The sequence below is a fragment of the Mustelus asterias genome, chromosome 5 (assembly GCF_964213995.1).
Source record: "Mustelus asterias chromosome 5, sMusAst1.hap1.1, whole genome shotgun sequence".
NCBI lineage: Eukaryota > Metazoa > Chordata > Chondrichthyes > Carcharhiniformes > Triakidae > Mustelus > Mustelus asterias.
The window spans coordinates 13676817-13695810 of NC_135805.1; the positions used below are offsets into that span (position 1 = coordinate 13676817).

Genomic DNA, 18994 nt, shown 5'->3' on the forward strand with positions numbered 1-18994 from the left:
TCTTTCAACATTTATCAGATTTGTTGACCAAGGCGTTTCTGCAGTTGCGATGAATGTTAGCAGCAAAAGCATGAATTTTTCTGTTTATTGACATTTACCGTTAATAGATTAAATAAATAATGAGGCATTTTTAACCATCTTGCAGAGTCAACTCCTCTGAGTCACTACCAGGTCATTGTTAGCACCCGAGATAATTAAAAATAAAAATTATACCCTGGAAATAGCATCCTACTAGATCGTTCCGTTGTATGTAAAACATACATTCAACTATATGTATATGTACAGATCTCGGCCTAGCTTGTTGCTTTCTTCCAGGACTGAAGTAGCAGGGCTTCTTCAAAGGTCAAAACTGGTGAATGTAAAAGACCTCATGGAATAAAGAAAATTTCTCCCCACTGATTCAGCGAACGTTTATCCCTCAAACAACACCAAAAACAGATTAGCTGATCTCTTTGTTTCTGGGCGTTTGCTATGTGCTAATTGCAGGCGAGTCCACTACATCAGGACAATGACTACATTCTAAAATTGCTTATTGGCCATAAAGTATTTTGGGACATCTTGAACTCGTGCTCATGCAAGGTGCTGGATAAATACAATTCCTTCCTCTTCCCACTGCCACCATTAGAAGTTGGTGCAGAATGAGATCAAGCCTCAGAGTTCTGTTTTTAACCTCCTCCTTTCGATCGCTACAACAATCACCTTTCTTCCCCCTATCTTGTCTTCTCCTCTCCTCAAACGGCTGTTACAGCAGCAGCACCCTCCCAAGAGTAACCTCCAGTACGCTGTACAAGTCACCAGTTCAATCCTAAAGATACTGAGGCCAGTTTCAATGCTCATTTAGAGCATGAATCTGCTAATCTAATCGCACACTCAGAGAGTGCAACTGAAAATAACAGGAAGCTTGGAGGCTAACAAGGTGGATTATTTTCCATTCTTGCATATTAGCAAAAGGTTTTAATGTTCCAAAGAATGAGTATCAAAATATTGGCAATAAAGGCTTCGTTTAAACTAGGCATCTCTGTGAAGAAGCAAGGTGTGTGGCCATTCAAACGGGAAAATTGATTAATAGGTTTCTGTGACAAATCTGCCTGAAATAGCCAGAGGACTGGATTTGAACCTAGTGTCGCCTTTGTAATTGACTCCAATAGCACTGACAAATGGTTAGCACCATTTACCCAATGTGGTTGGGTGCCCTTGATAAGTATGGATGATATAAATGGTGTCGAATGTGTTAGTGTAAACTGTCCATTTAAACTATAGACATCTTTGTAAAGATTTTTAGGTTTTGATTCTGTTTGTGGGTTAACAGCTGAAATGTAGTTTACGCATTGTTTTTACATATAGGGTCTAGAATTATTTTTAAATAGGTGCTGATCTCCAAGAAGGTAGAACATTATCTATGTCAGCATAAGTCAGCCACACAGTGGAATAATCAAAGGGTTGAGCAAGCAGGGTTTTTTTTGCACAATCTGGTTTTCCAGTCAGTTAGCTCCAGATAATCTAACAGAGCAAGTTAAAGCACATGAGGCGCAGGTAAAATACAACAGCGCAGACAATTTAACTCTGATTATTGCTGCTTGGGTTTTCCCCTTAACATGGCTTCATTCCTTGCAGGTTACGGCCTCCCAGCTGTCAACATCCAATAATAAGTGTTCAATCCTGATACTGGCCGACAGCGAGAATGAGAAAAATAAGTGGGTAGGATTGCTGAATGAGCTACACCGGATCCTGAAGAAGAACAAACTCAAGGATCGATCAGTCTTTGTTCCGAAGGAAGCTTATGACAGTGCCCTGCCACTTATCAAGACAACACAATCAGCCGCCATTATAGGTAGGAGGAGCCAGCTGGCTGCCTTTTCACTAAAGTTGATATCCCTCAGCATGTAACATCATAAAGTACAATCACCTGCCAGTTTACATATTATAATAACAATAACTGTAAGGCAGTGTGGGATGTCCTGACAACATGAAAGGTGCTATGTAAGTACAAATTCTTCCTTTCCTTTAAATTCAACATTTCAAGAACTTTCAGTCAGATTTTCCTGTTTTATTTCCAGTGCCAGTCATTCCAGAGCAGTCCTTAGGGAGTGCCACCTTTTAGACAATCAGTTGAGGCTCCATCTTTTCAGGTGGAAGTAAATAATTCCCGAGTCCTGGCCAACATTTACCAAATGCTGGTAAATTTAAAGATTAGCTAGTCATTTAACTCACATTGTTGTGGGACCTTGCTCTATTAACTTAGCTGCTGTGTTTGATATTGTGGTAACTTCTTTACAAGAATGCATTGTTTACAAGAAGTTTGATATTTATATAATTAAATAACAAAGTTTAACAATTACAGTAACTCAGCAGAACAGTAATAGCTATGAAAACAGGAGCACTAGTAAAACAGGTCTTGCTTGCACAACACTCTCTTGCAGACTGAAAAGCCCGCCCAAATCCCACTCATGCACAGAACCCTCAACAGCCGCCAGTAAGACAATTACAGGAGAAATGTTAGGCCAAAGTTATTCATAATCTGGAGGGTAACTATTGGATTTTGTAGAAGTACAACTGTAGATCTTAAATCCGAAGATGTAAGACACAAAGGGTAATTTCTTAATGTTTCTTTGTATACTGTGTGGCAAATTCCCAACAGTGATAATATCCTGACTTTAACTTCATTCGGTATGTTACATGCTCACTCCAAATCACTGATGTGAGATCCTGCCAGAATTAACTTGAGCTCCATTGTCATAGTGCAAGCTCAATCCTACTTGAACGTGACTGAATAACATGGAGGCTATCAGCAAAGGACCTCTGCTTTTTCCTTTCACTGAGAAAAACATCCCAACCCGCTTTACAGAGACTTAATCAGACAAAAATCTACTCCCAAGCCAAAGCAGGCAATGTTGGGGGTTAGCTTGGTCAGAGAGGTCAGTTCAAAGGAGGGTTTTAAAGGAGGAAAATTTTGTTCTTGGGACTTAACTTAAAGCTGAGGCTAGCAGCCTGATATCCTCAGTGAAATGCATCACTTATCTGAGGAGGACCACAGCACACATGTAGAACTGGGCGGCCCGGTGGCACAATGGTTAGCACTGCTGCCTCACAGTGCCAGAGACCCGGGTTCGATTCCTGGCTTGGGTCACTGTCTTTTGATTTGATTTGATTTATTATTGTCACGTGTATTAACATACAATGAAAAGTATTGTTTCTTGCACTGTCAGTGTGGAGTTTGCACATTCTCCCCGTGTCTGCGGGGATTTCCTCCGGGTGCTCCTGTTTTCTCCCACACTCCAAAGACGTGCAGGTTAGGTGGTTGGCCATGGTAAATTGTCCCTTAGTGTCAGGGGAACTAGCTAGGGTAAATGCATGGGGTTGTGGGGATGGGGCCTGGGTGGGATTGTGGTCGGTGCAGACTCGATGGGCCAAGTGGCCTCCTTCAGCTCTGTAGGATTCTATGATCCTAACATGTTCATGGAACCCAAGATCCAGTATCGAGCTGGTCTCAGGCCTCCCAAGTGAAGTTCTCCATTGTTGACTATGAGCCTGAAAACAAACCATAACCAATTTCCGTGCCAAAGTCACTTTGGGCAGTCCAAGGTTTTAGTCAGCTATGCAGTACTGCTTAAAATCAGGAGACTCGGAGGACTGCTGAACAAAGAGAATTCTGATTGGTGCTGTATTAGAAATTGGTGTTGAGCTGTGCTGTTAAGGCACTGTGAGACTGGGTCATACTGATTTGAGACCTCATATTGGCACTATGTGGGTGTATTTAGTATCTTTGTTAGGATGAAATGTTGACCAATAAGATGCAGATGCCAAATATTAACAGCTGTTGCCCTCGTTGTTACTGAATTCCAGATCATGAGAGGATAGCACTGGGAAATGAAGAAGGATTGTTTGTAGTGCATGTCACCAAAGATGGTAAGTGGATTTCTTTCTCACCCACTTTCACTGAACGAGTCCTATACAATTCCACATGCACTAATATTTCAGTTTTATTGCCAACATGAACAGCAAGTGTGTTCCATACCTTTATTCCTTACATTTTTGACCCCCTGTAAGTGTTTATTTGTCATGTAATTTATGTGAAATGTTTCTTCTGGAGTTTTCTCAGATGAGATCTTGTAGCTGGAGAAGGTGTGATGGTTTAATTAAGGGATGCTCAGCTTCTTGGAGTAGGGACTGATATAAATGTCACAGTCAGACTGCGTTGCAAGTAGTTACATAGAAATGTGAAGCCCAGTGCATAAAGAATTATCCAAGCTCCTGCTCCATATGCACAAGCTGCAAGTCTCCCATGTCAGATTCAAGTCCCTTTCAGATCTACAAACCGCAGGAACTCAGAATGCTCAAATGTAATCAGTGTTTGGTGGAACTATTTTCTAAGTAAGAGCTTCCACTAGAATCATAGACACCCTACGGTGCAGAAGGAGGCCATTCAGTCCATCAAGCCTGCACCGATGATACAGCATCCTACCCAGGCCCTATTCCCATAACCCCCCTTATTTACCATGGCTAATCCCACTAACCCTGGGATGCTAAGGAGCAATTTAGCATGGCCAATTCACCTAACCTGCACATCTTTGGACTGTGGGAGGAAACTGGAGCACCGAAGGGAAGACCCATGCAGACACGGGAAGAAGGTGCAGACTCCACACAGACAGTCACCCAAGGCTGGAATTGAACCCGGGTCCTTGGTGCTGTGAAGCAGCAGTGCTAGCCACCGTGTCACCCCAACTCATACTAAACTGCTCGAAAATGGGGATGTTCACTGTGCAATGTTTTAACACCATTTGCGACTCCAAAGATACTGAAGTAGTCCATGTTCATAAGACCTGGGCAACATCTAGGCCTGGATTGATAAGTGACAAGTAACATTCGTGCCACACGAGTGTCAGGATTGTCCATCTCCAACAAGAGAGGATCTAAGCATCTCTCCTTGACATTCAATGGCATTACCATCACTGAATCCTCCACTATCAACATCCTGGGGGTTACCATTGACCAGAAACTCAACTGGACTAGCCATATAAATACTGTGGCTACAAAAACAGGTCAGACACTAGGAATTGTGGCGGTTAACTCACCTCCTGACTCCCCAAAGCTTGTCCACCATCTCCAATGCACAAATCGGCTGGAATACTCTCCACTTGCCGGGATGTGTGCAGTTCCAAGGACACTTGAGAAACTCAACACCATCCAGGACAAAGCAACTCGCTTGATTGGCATCCCATCTATCATCTTAAACATTCACTCCCTCCACCGTGGCAGCAGTGTGTACCATCTACAGGATTCACAGCAGCTACTCACCAAGGCTCCTTCAACAGCACTGTCCAAACCTGCGACCTCTACCAACTAGAAGGTCATGGGAACACCACCACCTGAAAGTTGTCTTCCGGGTTACACACAATCGTGACTTGGAACTATATTGCCATTCCTTCACTGTCACTGGGTCAAAATCCTGGAACGCCCCTTGCTAACAGCACTATGGGTATACGTACGTCACAGGGACTGCAGCTCACCACCACCTTCTCAAGGACAATTAGGGATGGGCAACAAATGCTGGCCTAGTCAGTGACACCCACATCCCATGAGGTGAATTAAAAATCAGTATTTTTTTTGCATTGGAATGTCTTGAGATTGTGAAAGGTGTTATAGAAATGTACGTAAGCAAAATGAAAACTTTTCCTTTCCTTTTCTCTTTGATAGAAATTATCCGTGTTGGTGATAACAAGAAGGTCCATCAGATCGAGCTCATCTCAGGGGAGCAGCTGATTGCTGTCATTTCTGGACGGAACCGGCACGTCCGCCTCTTCCCCACCTCTGCCCTTGACGGCCGGGAAGGCGACTTCTTCAAACTGGTGGAAACAAAGGGCTGCCAAACGCTGGTATCGGGATCAATGCGCCATGGCGCAGCCACGTGCTTGTGTGTGGCCATGAAACGGCAGGTGCAGTGCTACGAACTCAACCAGAGCAAAACCCGTCACAAAAAGTTCAAGGAGATCCAAGTCCCCGGCAACGTGCAGTGGATGGCCATTTTCAGCGAGCGCTTGCTTGTCGGCTATCAGTCCGGCTTTGCCAAATACCCGCTGCAGGGAGACGGGGGTCCCATCAGCCTACTCCACCCTGATGACCACACACTCTCCTTTATCACCCAGCAGCCCAACGATGCAATCTGTGCAGTGGAAATCTCGGGCAAGGAGTATTTATTGTGTTTCACTACTGTGGGCATTTATGTGGACTGCCAGGGTCGAAGGTCAAGGCAGCAGGAACTGATGTGGCCAGCTATTCCCACAACATGCTGTAAGTTGTTTGGTTCTTCTACTTGTAGATTTGGGGTGTGCCAGCTGATCGATTAAGGTAAATCTAATTCTCAATACTGTACTTGACCAACACAACCCAAAAGTGCCCTGGCCCCTGTGTGTTGAATTAGTCAATTCCAGCACGTGGGGAGCCTCCGAATAAAAAGAGCAAGTGCCTTCACAGGAGGAAACCAGATGGAGAAGAAACAACATTTTCTTTTAAATCAACAATATTCCTTTCCTAAAACATGTGGGAATTTCCCAAAATTTAACACATATGCAACTTTATTTAGATAGCATTCTTAACATCATAAAACATCCCGAGGCATTTCTCACAGCGCTTATGAAGCAACATTTGACACCAATATATGAGGGCAGATGAACAAAAGCTGAGTCTACAAGGTATTTTGAAGGAAGGAAGGTGGTGGTTTCGCCAGTGAATTCCAGAGCTTGGGGAATTGACAGTTGGAGGTGAAATCACCAATGGTGGAGGAATTAAAATCAGAGATGCTCAAGAGACTGGAATGAGAGGACTTGTGATAGATATCTCAGGGGTAGCAACAAAACCCTGGCCAGATTTGAAAGCAAGGATTATAATTTTGAGATTGAAGCTTCAATGGGTCAACAAGCACAGGGGTTTTTGATTTGATTTATTATTGTCACATAAATTAGTGCATAGTGAAAAGTATTGTTTTCTTGCGCTATACAGACAAAACATACTGTTCATAGAGAAGGAAAGGAGAGAGTGCAGAATGTAGTGTTACAGTCATAGCGAGGGTGTGGAGAAAGATCAACTTAATGTGAGGCAGGTCAATTCAAAAGTCTGACAGCAGTGAAGCAGCTGTTCTTGAGTCGGTTGGTACCTGACCTCAAACTTTTATATCTTTTTCCCAACGGAAGAAGGTGGAAGAGAGAATGTCCGGGGTGCGTGAGGTCCTTAATTATGCTGGCTGCTTTTCCAAGGCAGCGGGAAGTGTAGACAGAGTCAGTGGATGGGAGGCTAGTTGGCGTGATGGATTGGGCTATATTCACAACCTTTTGTAGCTTCTTGTGGTCTTGGACAGAGCAGGAGCCATACCAAGCTGTGATACAACCAGAAAGAATGCTTTCTTTAGTGCATCCATGAAAGTTGGTGAGTCATAGTGGGCATGCCAAATTTCCAGATGTCAGGTGAACGGGACTTGGTGTGAATTGGGGCATGGGCAGCAGAGCTTTGGATGACCTCAAGTTGATGGAAGATAGAGTGGAGTGATATGATGGAGTGCTGGCTCGGAGTGCATTAAAATAGTCAAATATAGAGATAGAAAAGGCATGGGTGTGGGTTTCAGCAACAGATGAGGTGAAACAGAGCTAGAGCCAGACTATATTATGAAGATGAAATAGATGGTCTTCATGATAGTACGATAAGTGGTCAATACGTCAGCTAGGGTCACATATGACACCAGGGGTTGCAAACAGTCTGGTCCAGCCTCAGGCAGTTGCGAGGGAAAGTAATAGAGTTAGAGGCTCGGGTACAGAGTTTGTGCTACGGAACAAGACAATGGTTTCAGACTTCTCAATATTTAAATGGAGGACATTTCTACTCATCCCGAACTGAATGTCAGTCAAGTAGTCTTTACACAGAACGTTGCTGTTAACGCAATGAAATGTCCTGCAGATTTTCATACAGGGCCTTGTTCCGTATAAAGAAAGACCACAAAAAGATTCTCCAACCTCAGTAAAAAATGATGAGTTTTTCTGCCATGAACACATACTTAGTACAGAACATAAGAACATAAGAAATAGGAGCAGGAGTAGGCCATCTAGCCCCTCGAGCCTGCCCCGCCATTCGATAAGATCATGGCTGATCTGACGTGGATCAGTACCACTTACCCGCCTGATCCCCATAACCCTTAATTCCCTTACCGCTCAGGAATCCATCCATCTGCGCTTTAAACATATTCAGCGAGGTAGCCTCCACCACCTCAGTGGGCAGAGAATTCCAGAGATTCACCACCCTCTGGGAGAAGAAGTTCCTCCTCAACTCTGTCTTAAACCGACCCCCCTTTATTTTGAGGCTGTGTCCTCTAGTTTTAACTTCCTTACTAAGTGGAAAGAATCTCTCCGCCTCCACCCTATCCAGCCCCCGCATTATCTTATAAGTCTCCATAAGATCCCCCCTCATCCTTCTAAACTCCAACGAGTACAAACCCAATCTCCTCAGCCTCTCCTCATAATCCAAACAGGATTTAGAAGTGTTCATCACTTTATATACAAAGCTCCAGGTCCCCTCGTGGTGAGTTAGAGGAGGCACTGTTAATACTGAGAAGAGCATTATGCAGCATTAACAATACAATATACTATTCTAAAGGCAAATTATTGTAGATGTTGGAATCTGAGACAAAAACAGAAAATGCTGGAAAATCTCAGCAGGTCTGACAGCATCTGTGGAGAGAGAATAGAGCCAATGCTTCGAGACTGGGTGACCCTTCATCGGGGCTGAAGAGAAGGAAAATTGGACAGGATTTGTACTATGAGGGTGGGGGAGCCGTAATTGGCCAAAGGGAATGTAGGTGATGATGAGAAAGGTGCTAAAAGCGTCCATTAAGTGATTGGAATGTGTGAATGGCAGAACAGAGGTACAGAGGTGACCGCTTTGCAGAACACCTTCAGTCCATCTGCAAGCAGGACCCAAACCTGTCACTTAACCACACCACCCTGCTCCTCTGTCCACATGTCCGTCCTTGGCCTTTTGCAATGTTCCAGCGAACCCTTAAGTAAACTGTCTCCAACCACTTCCCCCACCCCCCCCCCCCCCCCCCCCCAAAGTAATTCCGATAACTTAATGGACGCTTTTAGCACCTTTCTCAACCTTTACCATCGCCATTGAAATTCCCTTTGTCCAATTACAGCACCCCCCCCCCCCTCATTGTATAAGTCTTGTTTGATTTTCTTTGCTTTCAGCTCTGACGAAGGGTCATCCAGACTCGAAACGTTGGCTCTATTCTCTCTCCACAGATGTTGTCAGACCTGCTGAGTTTTTCCAGCATTTTATGTTTTTGTTTCAATAAATTATTCTGTTGCTAACATGGACCATTGTTTATCTGCATGTGTCTCTTTTTAAAGATTTCTGTTATGTCTGGTGCTATCTTGTTTTTCTACTCAATATGTGGAAGAAAGTGTTACATCTGCTGGTCTCTACTTCAAGTGTCCATGCATGGAATTCCTCTGTGGGAGAAGGTGCAGAGGGGTCAATGGATTCCTCTGGGCACTGAGGGACATGGGAAAGGTCAGACGATTCTGGGACTGGCGGGGTATGGGAACCTGAGTAAGGAGTCAGAGGACAAAAACCAAAAACAGAAAGGGAAATAAGAAAGGTGATAGACAGAGAAACCAAGGGCCAGATTTAAACAGGGCCTCAGTGAAAAATAGTGGGAACAGGACCAGTAATGTTAAAAAGATAAGCCTAAAGGTTTTGTGCCTTAACACGTGGCGCATTCACAATAAAGTGGATAAACTAATTGTGCAAGTGGATGTAAACGGTTATGATATAGTCAGGATTATGGAGACATGGCTGCAGGGTGACCAGGGATGAGAAATGAACATCCAGAGGTATTCAGTATTTAGGAAGGACAGACAAAAAGGTAAAGGTGGTGGAGTTGCATTGCTGGTTAAAGAGGAAATTAACCCCGTACTGAGAAAGGATTTTGACAATGTGGAATCGATATGGGTAGAGCTGAGAAACATTAAGTGGCACGGTTATATATAGACCCCAGAACTGTATTGATGTTGGGAATGACACCAAACAGGAAATTAGAGACACATGCGAGAAAAGAACATCTGGAATTATGGGTGACTTTAATCTGCATGTGGGTTGGGCAAATCAAATCAGTCACATGACCATAGAGGAGGAATTCCTGGAGTGCTTATACTTCAATGCAAGGAGCGTAGCAGGTAAGACAGACAAACTTGGGGCCTTAATGCGCACGAGGAATTTGGATGTGGTTGCGGTGACAGAGACTTGGTTGAAAGAGGGACAGGACTGGCAGCTGAATATTCCAGGGTACAAGTGTTTTAGGCGAGACAGAGGAGGGGCCAAAAGAGGTGGGGGAGTAGCGGTATTAGTTGGAGAGCATATTACAGCGGTGCAGAGGGAGGACAATTCAGAGGGGTCGTGTAACGAGTCACTCTGGGTGGAGCTTAGAAACAGGAAAGGCGCAGTCACTATGTTGGGGGTGTACTACAGGCCCCCCAACAGCCCAAGGGAAGTGGAAGAATGGATATGTCAGGAGACACTGGATAGGTGCAGGAAAAATAGGGTTATTGTAGTGGGAGACTTCAATTTCCCTGGTATAGACTGGAAATCGCTGAGGGCAGGGGCTCTGGATGGGGAGGAATTTGTAAAATGTGTACAGGAGGGTTCGTTGGAACAATATGTAGACAGCCCGACTAGAGAGGGGGCTATACTGGACCTGGTACTGGGGAATGAGCCCGGTCAGGTCTTCAAAGTTTTGGTAGGGGAACATGTGGCAAATAGTGACCACAATTCTGTTAGCTTTAGGATAGTGATGGAAAAGGATGAGTGGTGTCCCAAGGGTAAGGTGTTGGATTGGGGGAAGGCTAACTTTAGTGGGATTAGGCAGAAATTGGCAGCTCTTGATTGGGAGAGGCTGTTTGAGGGTAAATCCACATCTGGCATGTGGGAGTCTTTTAAGGAACAGTTGTTAGGGCTGCAGGACAGGCATGTGCCTGTAAAAAAGAAGGATAGGAAGGGTAGGATTCGAGAACCGTGGATAACCAGGGAAATTGAGGGACTGGTCAAAAAGAAAAGAGAGGCGTATGTTAGGTCCAGGCAGCTAAAAACGGAGGGAGCTCTGGAGGAGTACAAAGAAAGTAGGAAAGTACTCAAACGGGGAATTAGAAGAGCAAAAAGGGGTCACGAAATGTTCTTGGCAGACAGGATTAAGGAGAATCCCAAGGCATTTTATTCATACGTTAGGAACAAAAGGGTTGTTAGGGAAAAAATCGGACCTCTCAGGGACAAAATTGGGGACTTATGCTTGGAGCCCAAAGAAGTAGGGGAGATCCTAAATGAATACTTTGCGTCGGTATTCACTAAGGAGAGGGATGTGTTGACTGGGAGTGTCTCGGAGGAGAGTGTTGAACCGTTGGAGAAAATCTCCATTACAAAGGAGGAAGTGTTAGGTTTGTTAGAGAATATAAAGACTGACAAATCCCCAGGGCCTGATGGAATCTATCCAAGGCTGCTCAGGGAGACGAGAGGTGAAATCGTTGGGCCTCTGACGCAAATCTTTGTCTCGTCACTGGACGCAGGTGAGGTCCCAGAGGATTGGAGGATAGCTAATGTGGTCCCGTTATTTAAGAAGGGTAGGAAGGATAACCCGGGTAATTATAGGCCGGTGAGCTTGACGTCCGTGGTGGGGAAGTTGTTGGAGAAGATTCTTAGAGATAGGATGTATGCGCATTTAGAAAGGAATAAACTCATTAACGATAGTCAGCATGGTTTTGTGAGAGGGAGGTCATGCCTCACTAACCTGGTGGTGTTTTTTGAAGAAGTGACCAGAATGGTTGACGAAGGAAGGGCCGTGGATGTTGTCTATATGAACTTTAGTAAAGCGTTTGACAAAGTCGCTCACGGTAGGCTAGTGAAAAAGGTTGGATCTCATGGGATAAAGGGGGAGGTGGCTAGATGGGTGGAGAACTGGCTTGGTCATAGAAGACAGAGGGTGGTAGTGGAAGGGTCTTTTTCCGGCTGGAGGCCTGTGACTAGTGGTGTTCCACAGGGCTCTGTATTGGGACCTCTGCTGTTTGTGATTTATATAAATGATCTGGAAGAAGGAGTAACTGGGGTGATCAGTAAGTTTGCGGACGACACAAAACTGGCAGGACTTGCAGATAGTGAGGAACATTGTCAGAGGCTACAGAAGGATATAGATAGGCTGGAAATTTGGGCAAAGAAATGGCAGATGGAGTTCAATCCTGATAAATGCGAAGTGATGCATTTTGGTAGAAATAATGTAGGGAGGAGCTACACGATAAATGGAAGAACCATAAAGGGTGTAGAGACGCAGAGGGACCTGGGTGTGCAAGTCCACAGATCTTTGAAGGTGACGTCACAGGTGGAGAAGGTGGTGAAGAAGGCATATGGCATGCTTGCCTTTATAGGACGTGGCATAGAGTATAAAAGTTGGAGTCTGATGTTGCAGATGTATAGAACGTTGGTTCGGCCGCATTTGGAATACTGCGTCCAGTTCTGGTCGCCACACTACAAGAAGGACGTGGAGGCTTTGGAGAGAGTACAGAGGAGGTTTACCAGGATGTTGCCTGGTATGGAGGGGCTTGGTTATGAGGAGAGATTGGGGAAACTGGGGTTGTTCTCCTTGGAAAGACGGAGGATGAGGGGAGACTTAATAGAGGTGTATAAAATTATGAAAGGCATAGATAGGGTGAACGGTGGGAAGCTTTTCCCCGGGTCGGTGGTGACGTTCACGAGGGGTCATAGGTTCAAGGTGAAGGGGGGGAGGTTTAACACAGATATCAGAAGGACATATTTCACACAGAGGGTCGTGGGGGCCTGGAATGTGTTGCCGGGCAAGGTGGTGGAGGCGGACACACTGGGAACGTTTAAGACTTATCTAGACAGCTATATGAACGGAGTGGGAATGGAGGGATACAAAGGAGTGGTCTAGTTTGGACCAGGGAGCGGCGCGGGCTAATTGTTCTTTGTTTCTCGTTTCAAGGCTTCATTCTATGATCATCTTGCTGGTGCCAGTACATAGCGAGACTGCGGATAGTTGGGAACCTGTCTCGGGGGGCAGGGAATTCAGATGGTGTTCGTAAAGCAGAAGTGGAAATGAATAGGGTTGGGAAGCATTTTCTGATCAGGGCCAGTGTGATCTCCTGGACTCGTTTCGATCGCCACAGGGGGTCGGAGAGGAATTTCCCAGATTTTTTTTTCCCCATATTGGCCCTGGGGTTTTCACTCTGGGTTTTCGCCTCTCCCTGGAGATCACATGGTCTGGAATGGGGGGGTGGGGGTGAGTTAATAGGTTGTGATGAACAAAGCATCGTAGCTGTGAGGGACAGCTCGGTGGATAGGATATTAGGGTGTAGATAGGCTGGAAAATTGGGCGGGGATCCTGGATTCAGGATTCAATCCTGGACCGGGGAGCGGCGCGGGCTTGGAGGGCCGAAGGGCCTGTTCCTGTGCTGTATTGTTCTTTGTTCTTTGTATATATGGGATTGTTTTCTGGACGAATACATTGAGGAACCACACAGGGGACATGCCATCCTAGACTGGATATTGTGTAATTTTATGGTTCAGATCAGAAACTCCAAAGTGTTTTATGGAGCCCACCTGAATCACAAGTTTTGCATAGAAACATAGAAGATAGGAGCAGGAAGAGGCCATTTGGCCCTTTGAGCCTGCTCCGCCATTCATTACAATCATGGCTGATCATCCAACTCAATAGCCTAATCCTGCTTTTCCCCATAACCTTTGATCCCGTTCACCCCAAGTGCTATATCCAGCCACCTCTTGAATACATTACATCTTGAATTTGGCTAGGATAAGTATGATAGGTCTCACTTCAGGTATGATTCAAATGACCCACTAGGGAGCTTTAATCAAACAAAGTTCATTTAAGAATACAGTTAACATGTATAGTAAGAAAATTAGCAAGAACTCTTATCAATTACAACAAGAAACAAAACAACCACTATAAATATATAACTTTTAACAAATATACCTAATGTGTTCCAATCAAACCAATCCCATAGACAAAAGACCTTTTTCACAGGTTTAACACAGCAAAGACTAATGCCCACGTGATCCTGGACATGAGACCTTTGGATGAAGTCTGCAGTTTTCTGGATAGACTCAGAACAGTTTGAAGTCGGAACAGCTTCCCAAAACAGGGACTCATGGGCAAACCACCAACAGCCGATTCTCCCCTCCTGAAAGGCAGGACCTTGCTTTCAGCTAACCAGCAGAATTTCCAAAAAACAGGGGGGTGAGAGAGAGGTAGAGACTTCTTTTCAGCCTGATGCCCCTTCTGAAACTAAAACTCAAACTAAACAGCAGCTCAAACTGAAAACAAAAGAACCCCTGTCACCTAACCTGCCAACCCGTTTTTCTCCTAACAATGCAGAGTCATAAGCATACCAGTAAAAATAAACAAACCCCCGTTTAAGCAGCAATAAAAACTCCCGTAGACAGCCCGGAAACAATGAGAAAAACAAACTGAAAATGTTTGCTCACAACTGCAGAGTACATGATTTGAAAAAAAACACTTCTTAAAGATATCCTAACGTCACAGTAGTGAGAAAGGAATAATTGGCTATCGGGTTGTGAGAGGCCCCTTGGAAATGAGTGACCATAACATGACAGAATTTTTCATCAACATGGAGAGTGACGTAGTTGATTCTGAGACGAGGGTCCTGATTCTAAATAAAGGAAACTACGATGATATGAAACACGAGTTGGCTATGCTGGATTGGGGAACATTACCTAAGAGGGATGACAGTGGATAGGCAACGGCAAACATTCAAGGAGCGCATGGGTGAACTGCAGCAATTGTTTATTCCTGTCTGGTGCAAAAATAAAACAGGAGATGTGGCCAAACCATGGCTTACAAGGGAGATTAGAGATTAGAGCGAAGGGAGAGGCGTACAAACTGGCCAAGGGAACCAATAGACCTGAGGATTGGGAGCAGTTTAAAATTCAGCAAAGGAGGTCAAAGGGATGAATAAGAAGGAGAAAATAGAGTACGAGAGTAAGCTTGTGATGAACATAAACTGTAAACGTTTCTGTAGATATGTGAGGAGAAAAATATTGATGAAGACAAATGTAGGTCTCTTTCATTCTGAAACAGGGGAATTTATAATGGGGAACAAGGAAATGGCCAACCAACTGAATATATACTTTGCTTCTGTCTTCACAAAGGAGGACACAAACAAGATACCAGAAATGTTGGGGAACCCAGGGTTTAGTGAGAGGGAGGAGGTTTATCAGTAGGGAACTGGTGTTGGGGAAACTGATGGGATTGAAGGCGGATTAATCTCCAGGGTCTGATTATCTACATCTCCGAGTACTAAAGGAAGTGGCCTAAGAAATAGTGAATGTATTGGTGGCCATCTTCCAAGATTCTATAGACTCTGGAACAGTTCCGACAGATTGGGGGGTAGAGAATGTAACCTCACTATTTAAAAAGGGAGGTAGAGAAAAAGCAGGGAATTACAGACCAGTCAGCCTGGCGTCGGGAGTGAGGAAAATTCTAAATCAATTATCAAAGCTTTTATAGCAGAGCACTTGGAAAACAGTTGGTGGACTAGACATGGCCAACGTGGATTTATTAATGTTTGACAAATCCACTAGAATTCTCGAGGTTGTAATTAGTAGAGTGGATGGAAAGTGAGTGGATGTGGTTTATTTGGACTTTCAGAAGACTTTTGACAAAGTCCCTCATAAGAGGTTAGCATGAAAATTAAAGTACGTGCGGTTGGGTGTAGTGTATTGAGATGGATAGAAAACTGGTTGGTAGACAGGAAACAAAGAGTAGGAATAAAAGGCCATTTTTCCAAATGGGAGGCAGTGATTAGTGGAGTAGCGCAGGATCAGTGCTGGCCCCCAGTTATTCACAATATATATTAATGATTTTCTTTAAAGTTAAAAGTTTTTTAAAACATTTTTAAAGTTTATTTATTAGTGTCACAAGTAGGCTTACATTAACACTGCAATGAAGTTACTGTGAAAATCCCCTAGTCGCCACACTCCATGTTTGTGTACTGAGGGAGAATTTAGCATGGCCAATGCACCTAACCAGCATGTCTTCCAGACTGTGGGAGGAAACCGGAGCACTCGGAGGAAACCCACTCAGACACGGGAAACATGCAGACTCTGCACAGAGAGTCACCCAAGCTAGGGTCCCTGGCGCTGTGAGGCAACAGTGCGAACCACCGTGCCGTCCATGAGGAAACTACATGTATTATCTCCCAAGTTTGCAGATGATACAAAGCTGGGTGGGAGGGTGAGCTGTGAGGAGGATGCAGAGATCCTTCATTGTGATTTGGACAAACTGAGCCTATGGGCAAATGAATGGCAGAATCCGTATAATTTGGAAAAATGTGTGGTTATCCACTTTGATAGCAAGAACGAGAAGGCAGATTATTATCTGAATGGCTGCAAATTGGGAGAAGGGAGTGTGCAGAGGGACCTGGATGTCCCCGTCCACCATTCACTGAAGGTAAGCATGCAGTTGCAGCAGGCAGTAAAGAAGGCAGATAGTATGTTGGCCTTCATAGCGAGAGGATTCGAGTATAGGGATAGGGATGTTTTGCTGCAATTATGCAGGGCCTTGGTGAGGTCACATCTAGAGTATTGTGTGCACTTTTGAGGAAGGATGTTCTTGCTCTGCGGGGGCGGGGGGGTGGAGGGGGAGTGCAGCGAAGGTTTACCAGACTGATTCCTGGGATGGTAGGACTGACATATGACGAAAGAATAAGTCGGTTAGGATTATATTCACTGGAGTTTAGGAAAGTGAGAGGGGATCTCATAGAAACTTGTTCTAACGAGGTTAGACAAGTCAGAAAGAATGTTCCCAATGGTGGGGGAGTCCAGAACTAGGGGTCATAGTTTGCGGATAAGGGGTAAACCTTTTAGGACTGAGGCGAGGGGAAATTTCAGACGTTGTCTGATTTTGAGCAGAAATTAGATAAAGCTCTTGGGGTGAAGGGGATCAAAGGAAATGGAGGAAAGCAGGATCAGGATATTGAGTCGGATGATCAACCGTGATCATGAGCAGGAATCCACAGGGAGCAGGGAAAGGGGCCGAATAGCCTACTCCTATTTTTATGTTTCTATGATTCCTGTGAACTGTATGAGGGTGGGGAGCCCTCAGTGGATTCCTATCGTCAGCGTAGAGAGGGGAGCCCTCAGTGGATACCCGTGGACAGTGAGGGAGATTAGATTACAGTGGATTCCTGTGAACAGACAGGGAAGAGCTCAGTGGATCCCTCCAAGCAGTGAGAGAGGGGGAGCACTCAATTGATTCCTTGTGGCCGTGAAGGTGTCTGAAGAGCTCAGCAGATTCCTGCAGACAGTGAGAGAGGGATAAGTGGTTTCCTGTTGGCACTGAGAGAGAGAGAAACAGTCAGTGGATTCAGTGAAAGAGAGATGGTAGGGCCCAGTTGATCCCTGCAGGCAATCAGAGACCGGGGAGCACAGCGGATTGCTGCTGGCAGCAAGAGAAAGGGGAGAGAGCCCAGTGGATCCCTGTGGATAGTGAGAGAGCCCAGTGGATTCCCGTGGAGAGCGAGAGAGCCCAGTGGATTACTGTAGACAGTGAGAGATCCCGGTGGGTTCCTGTGGATAGTGAGAGAGCTAGTGAATTCCTGTGGGTAGTGAAAGAGTCCAGGGGATTCCTGTGGAGAGTGAGAGACCCCAGTGGATTCCCGTGGATAGTGAGTGCCCAGTGGATTCCTGTGGATAGTAAGAGAGCTAGTGAATTCCTGTGGGTAGTGAAAGAGTCCAGGGGATTCCTGTGGAGAGTGAGAGACCCCAGTGGATTCCCGTGGATAGTGAGAGAGCCCAGTGGATTCCCACGAATAGTGAGCGCCCAGTGGATTCCTGTAGACAGTGAGAGATCCCAGTGGATTCCCATGGATAGTGAGAGATCCCAGTGGATTCCCGTAGATAGTGAGAGCGCCCAGTGGATTCCCATGGATAGTGAGAGAGCCCAGTGGATTCCTGTGGATAGTGAGAGAACCCAGTGGATTCATGTGGATAGTGCAGGAGCTCAGTGGGTTCCTGTGGATGGTGATAGATCCCAGTGGATTACTGTGGGTGGTGATAGATCACAGTGGATTCCTGTGGATAGTGAGAGATCCCAGTGGATTCCTGTGGATAGAGAGGTCCCTGTGAATTCCTGTAGACAGTGAGAGATCCCAGTGGATTCCTGTAGACAGTGAGAGATCCCAGTGGATTCCTGTAGACAGTGAGAGATCCCAGTGGATTCATGTAGACAGTGAGAGATCCCGGTGGATTCCTGTAGACAGTGAGAGATCCCAGTGGTTTCCTGTAGACAGAGAGAGATCCCGGTGGATTCCTGTAGACAGTGAGAGATCCCAGAGGATGCCTGTAGACAGTGAGAGATCCCAGTGGATTCCTGTAGACAGTGAGAGATCCCGGTAGATGCCAGTGGATTCCTGTAGACTGTGAGAGATCCCGGTAGATGCCTGTAGACAGTGAGAGATCCCAGAGGATGCCTGTAGACAGTGAGAGATCCCAGTGGATTCTTGTAGACAGTGAGAGATCCCAGTGGATTCCTGTAGACAGTGAGAGATCTCAGTGGATTCCTGTAGACGGTGCTTCTGTGGTTCTGGTAGTGAAGAAGCAATTCCGAGATCATGAATTTATATCCCACCCTGTCAAGTTGTGAAATTGAACAACTCCAGAATCTTGCATGTATTTCCAGTCCCACATTGATGGGAATTGGAGACGGACAGTGAGTGCTCCCATTCCGGTGTTGTCCAGGCCAAATCAAGTTCATCAGTTTTCTGCTTCAAGATAAATGTGCAGTTAGTGGACAAATCCAGCAAGTTCTTAAAAAAAAACAAGAAATTAAGGATGAGGTGCCATTATAGCAAAGCAAAATGCAGAGTGGTGTAAGTCACCCAGGGTATTCTTAAGAATTGCAATTCACACACCA

The 18994-nt window shown here is 45.2% G+C and overlaps 1 protein-coding gene across 1 annotated transcript in view; it reads left to right on the top strand.

Moving 5' to 3' along the window:
• LOC144493948 (serine/threonine-protein kinase MRCK alpha-like) overlaps positions 1 to 18994 on the top strand; it is a 498859-nt gene that overhangs the window by 467954 nt on the left and 11911 nt on the right. The window contains exons 30-32 of the mRNA XM_078213524.1: positions 1615 to 1831; positions 3844 to 3906; positions 5695 to 6288. Of these exons, the coding sequence (XP_078069650.1) occupies positions 1615 to 1831; positions 3844 to 3906; positions 5695 to 6288 (874 nt within the window). The remainder of the gene's footprint in view (positions 1 to 1614; positions 1832 to 3843; positions 3907 to 5694; positions 6289 to 18994) is intronic.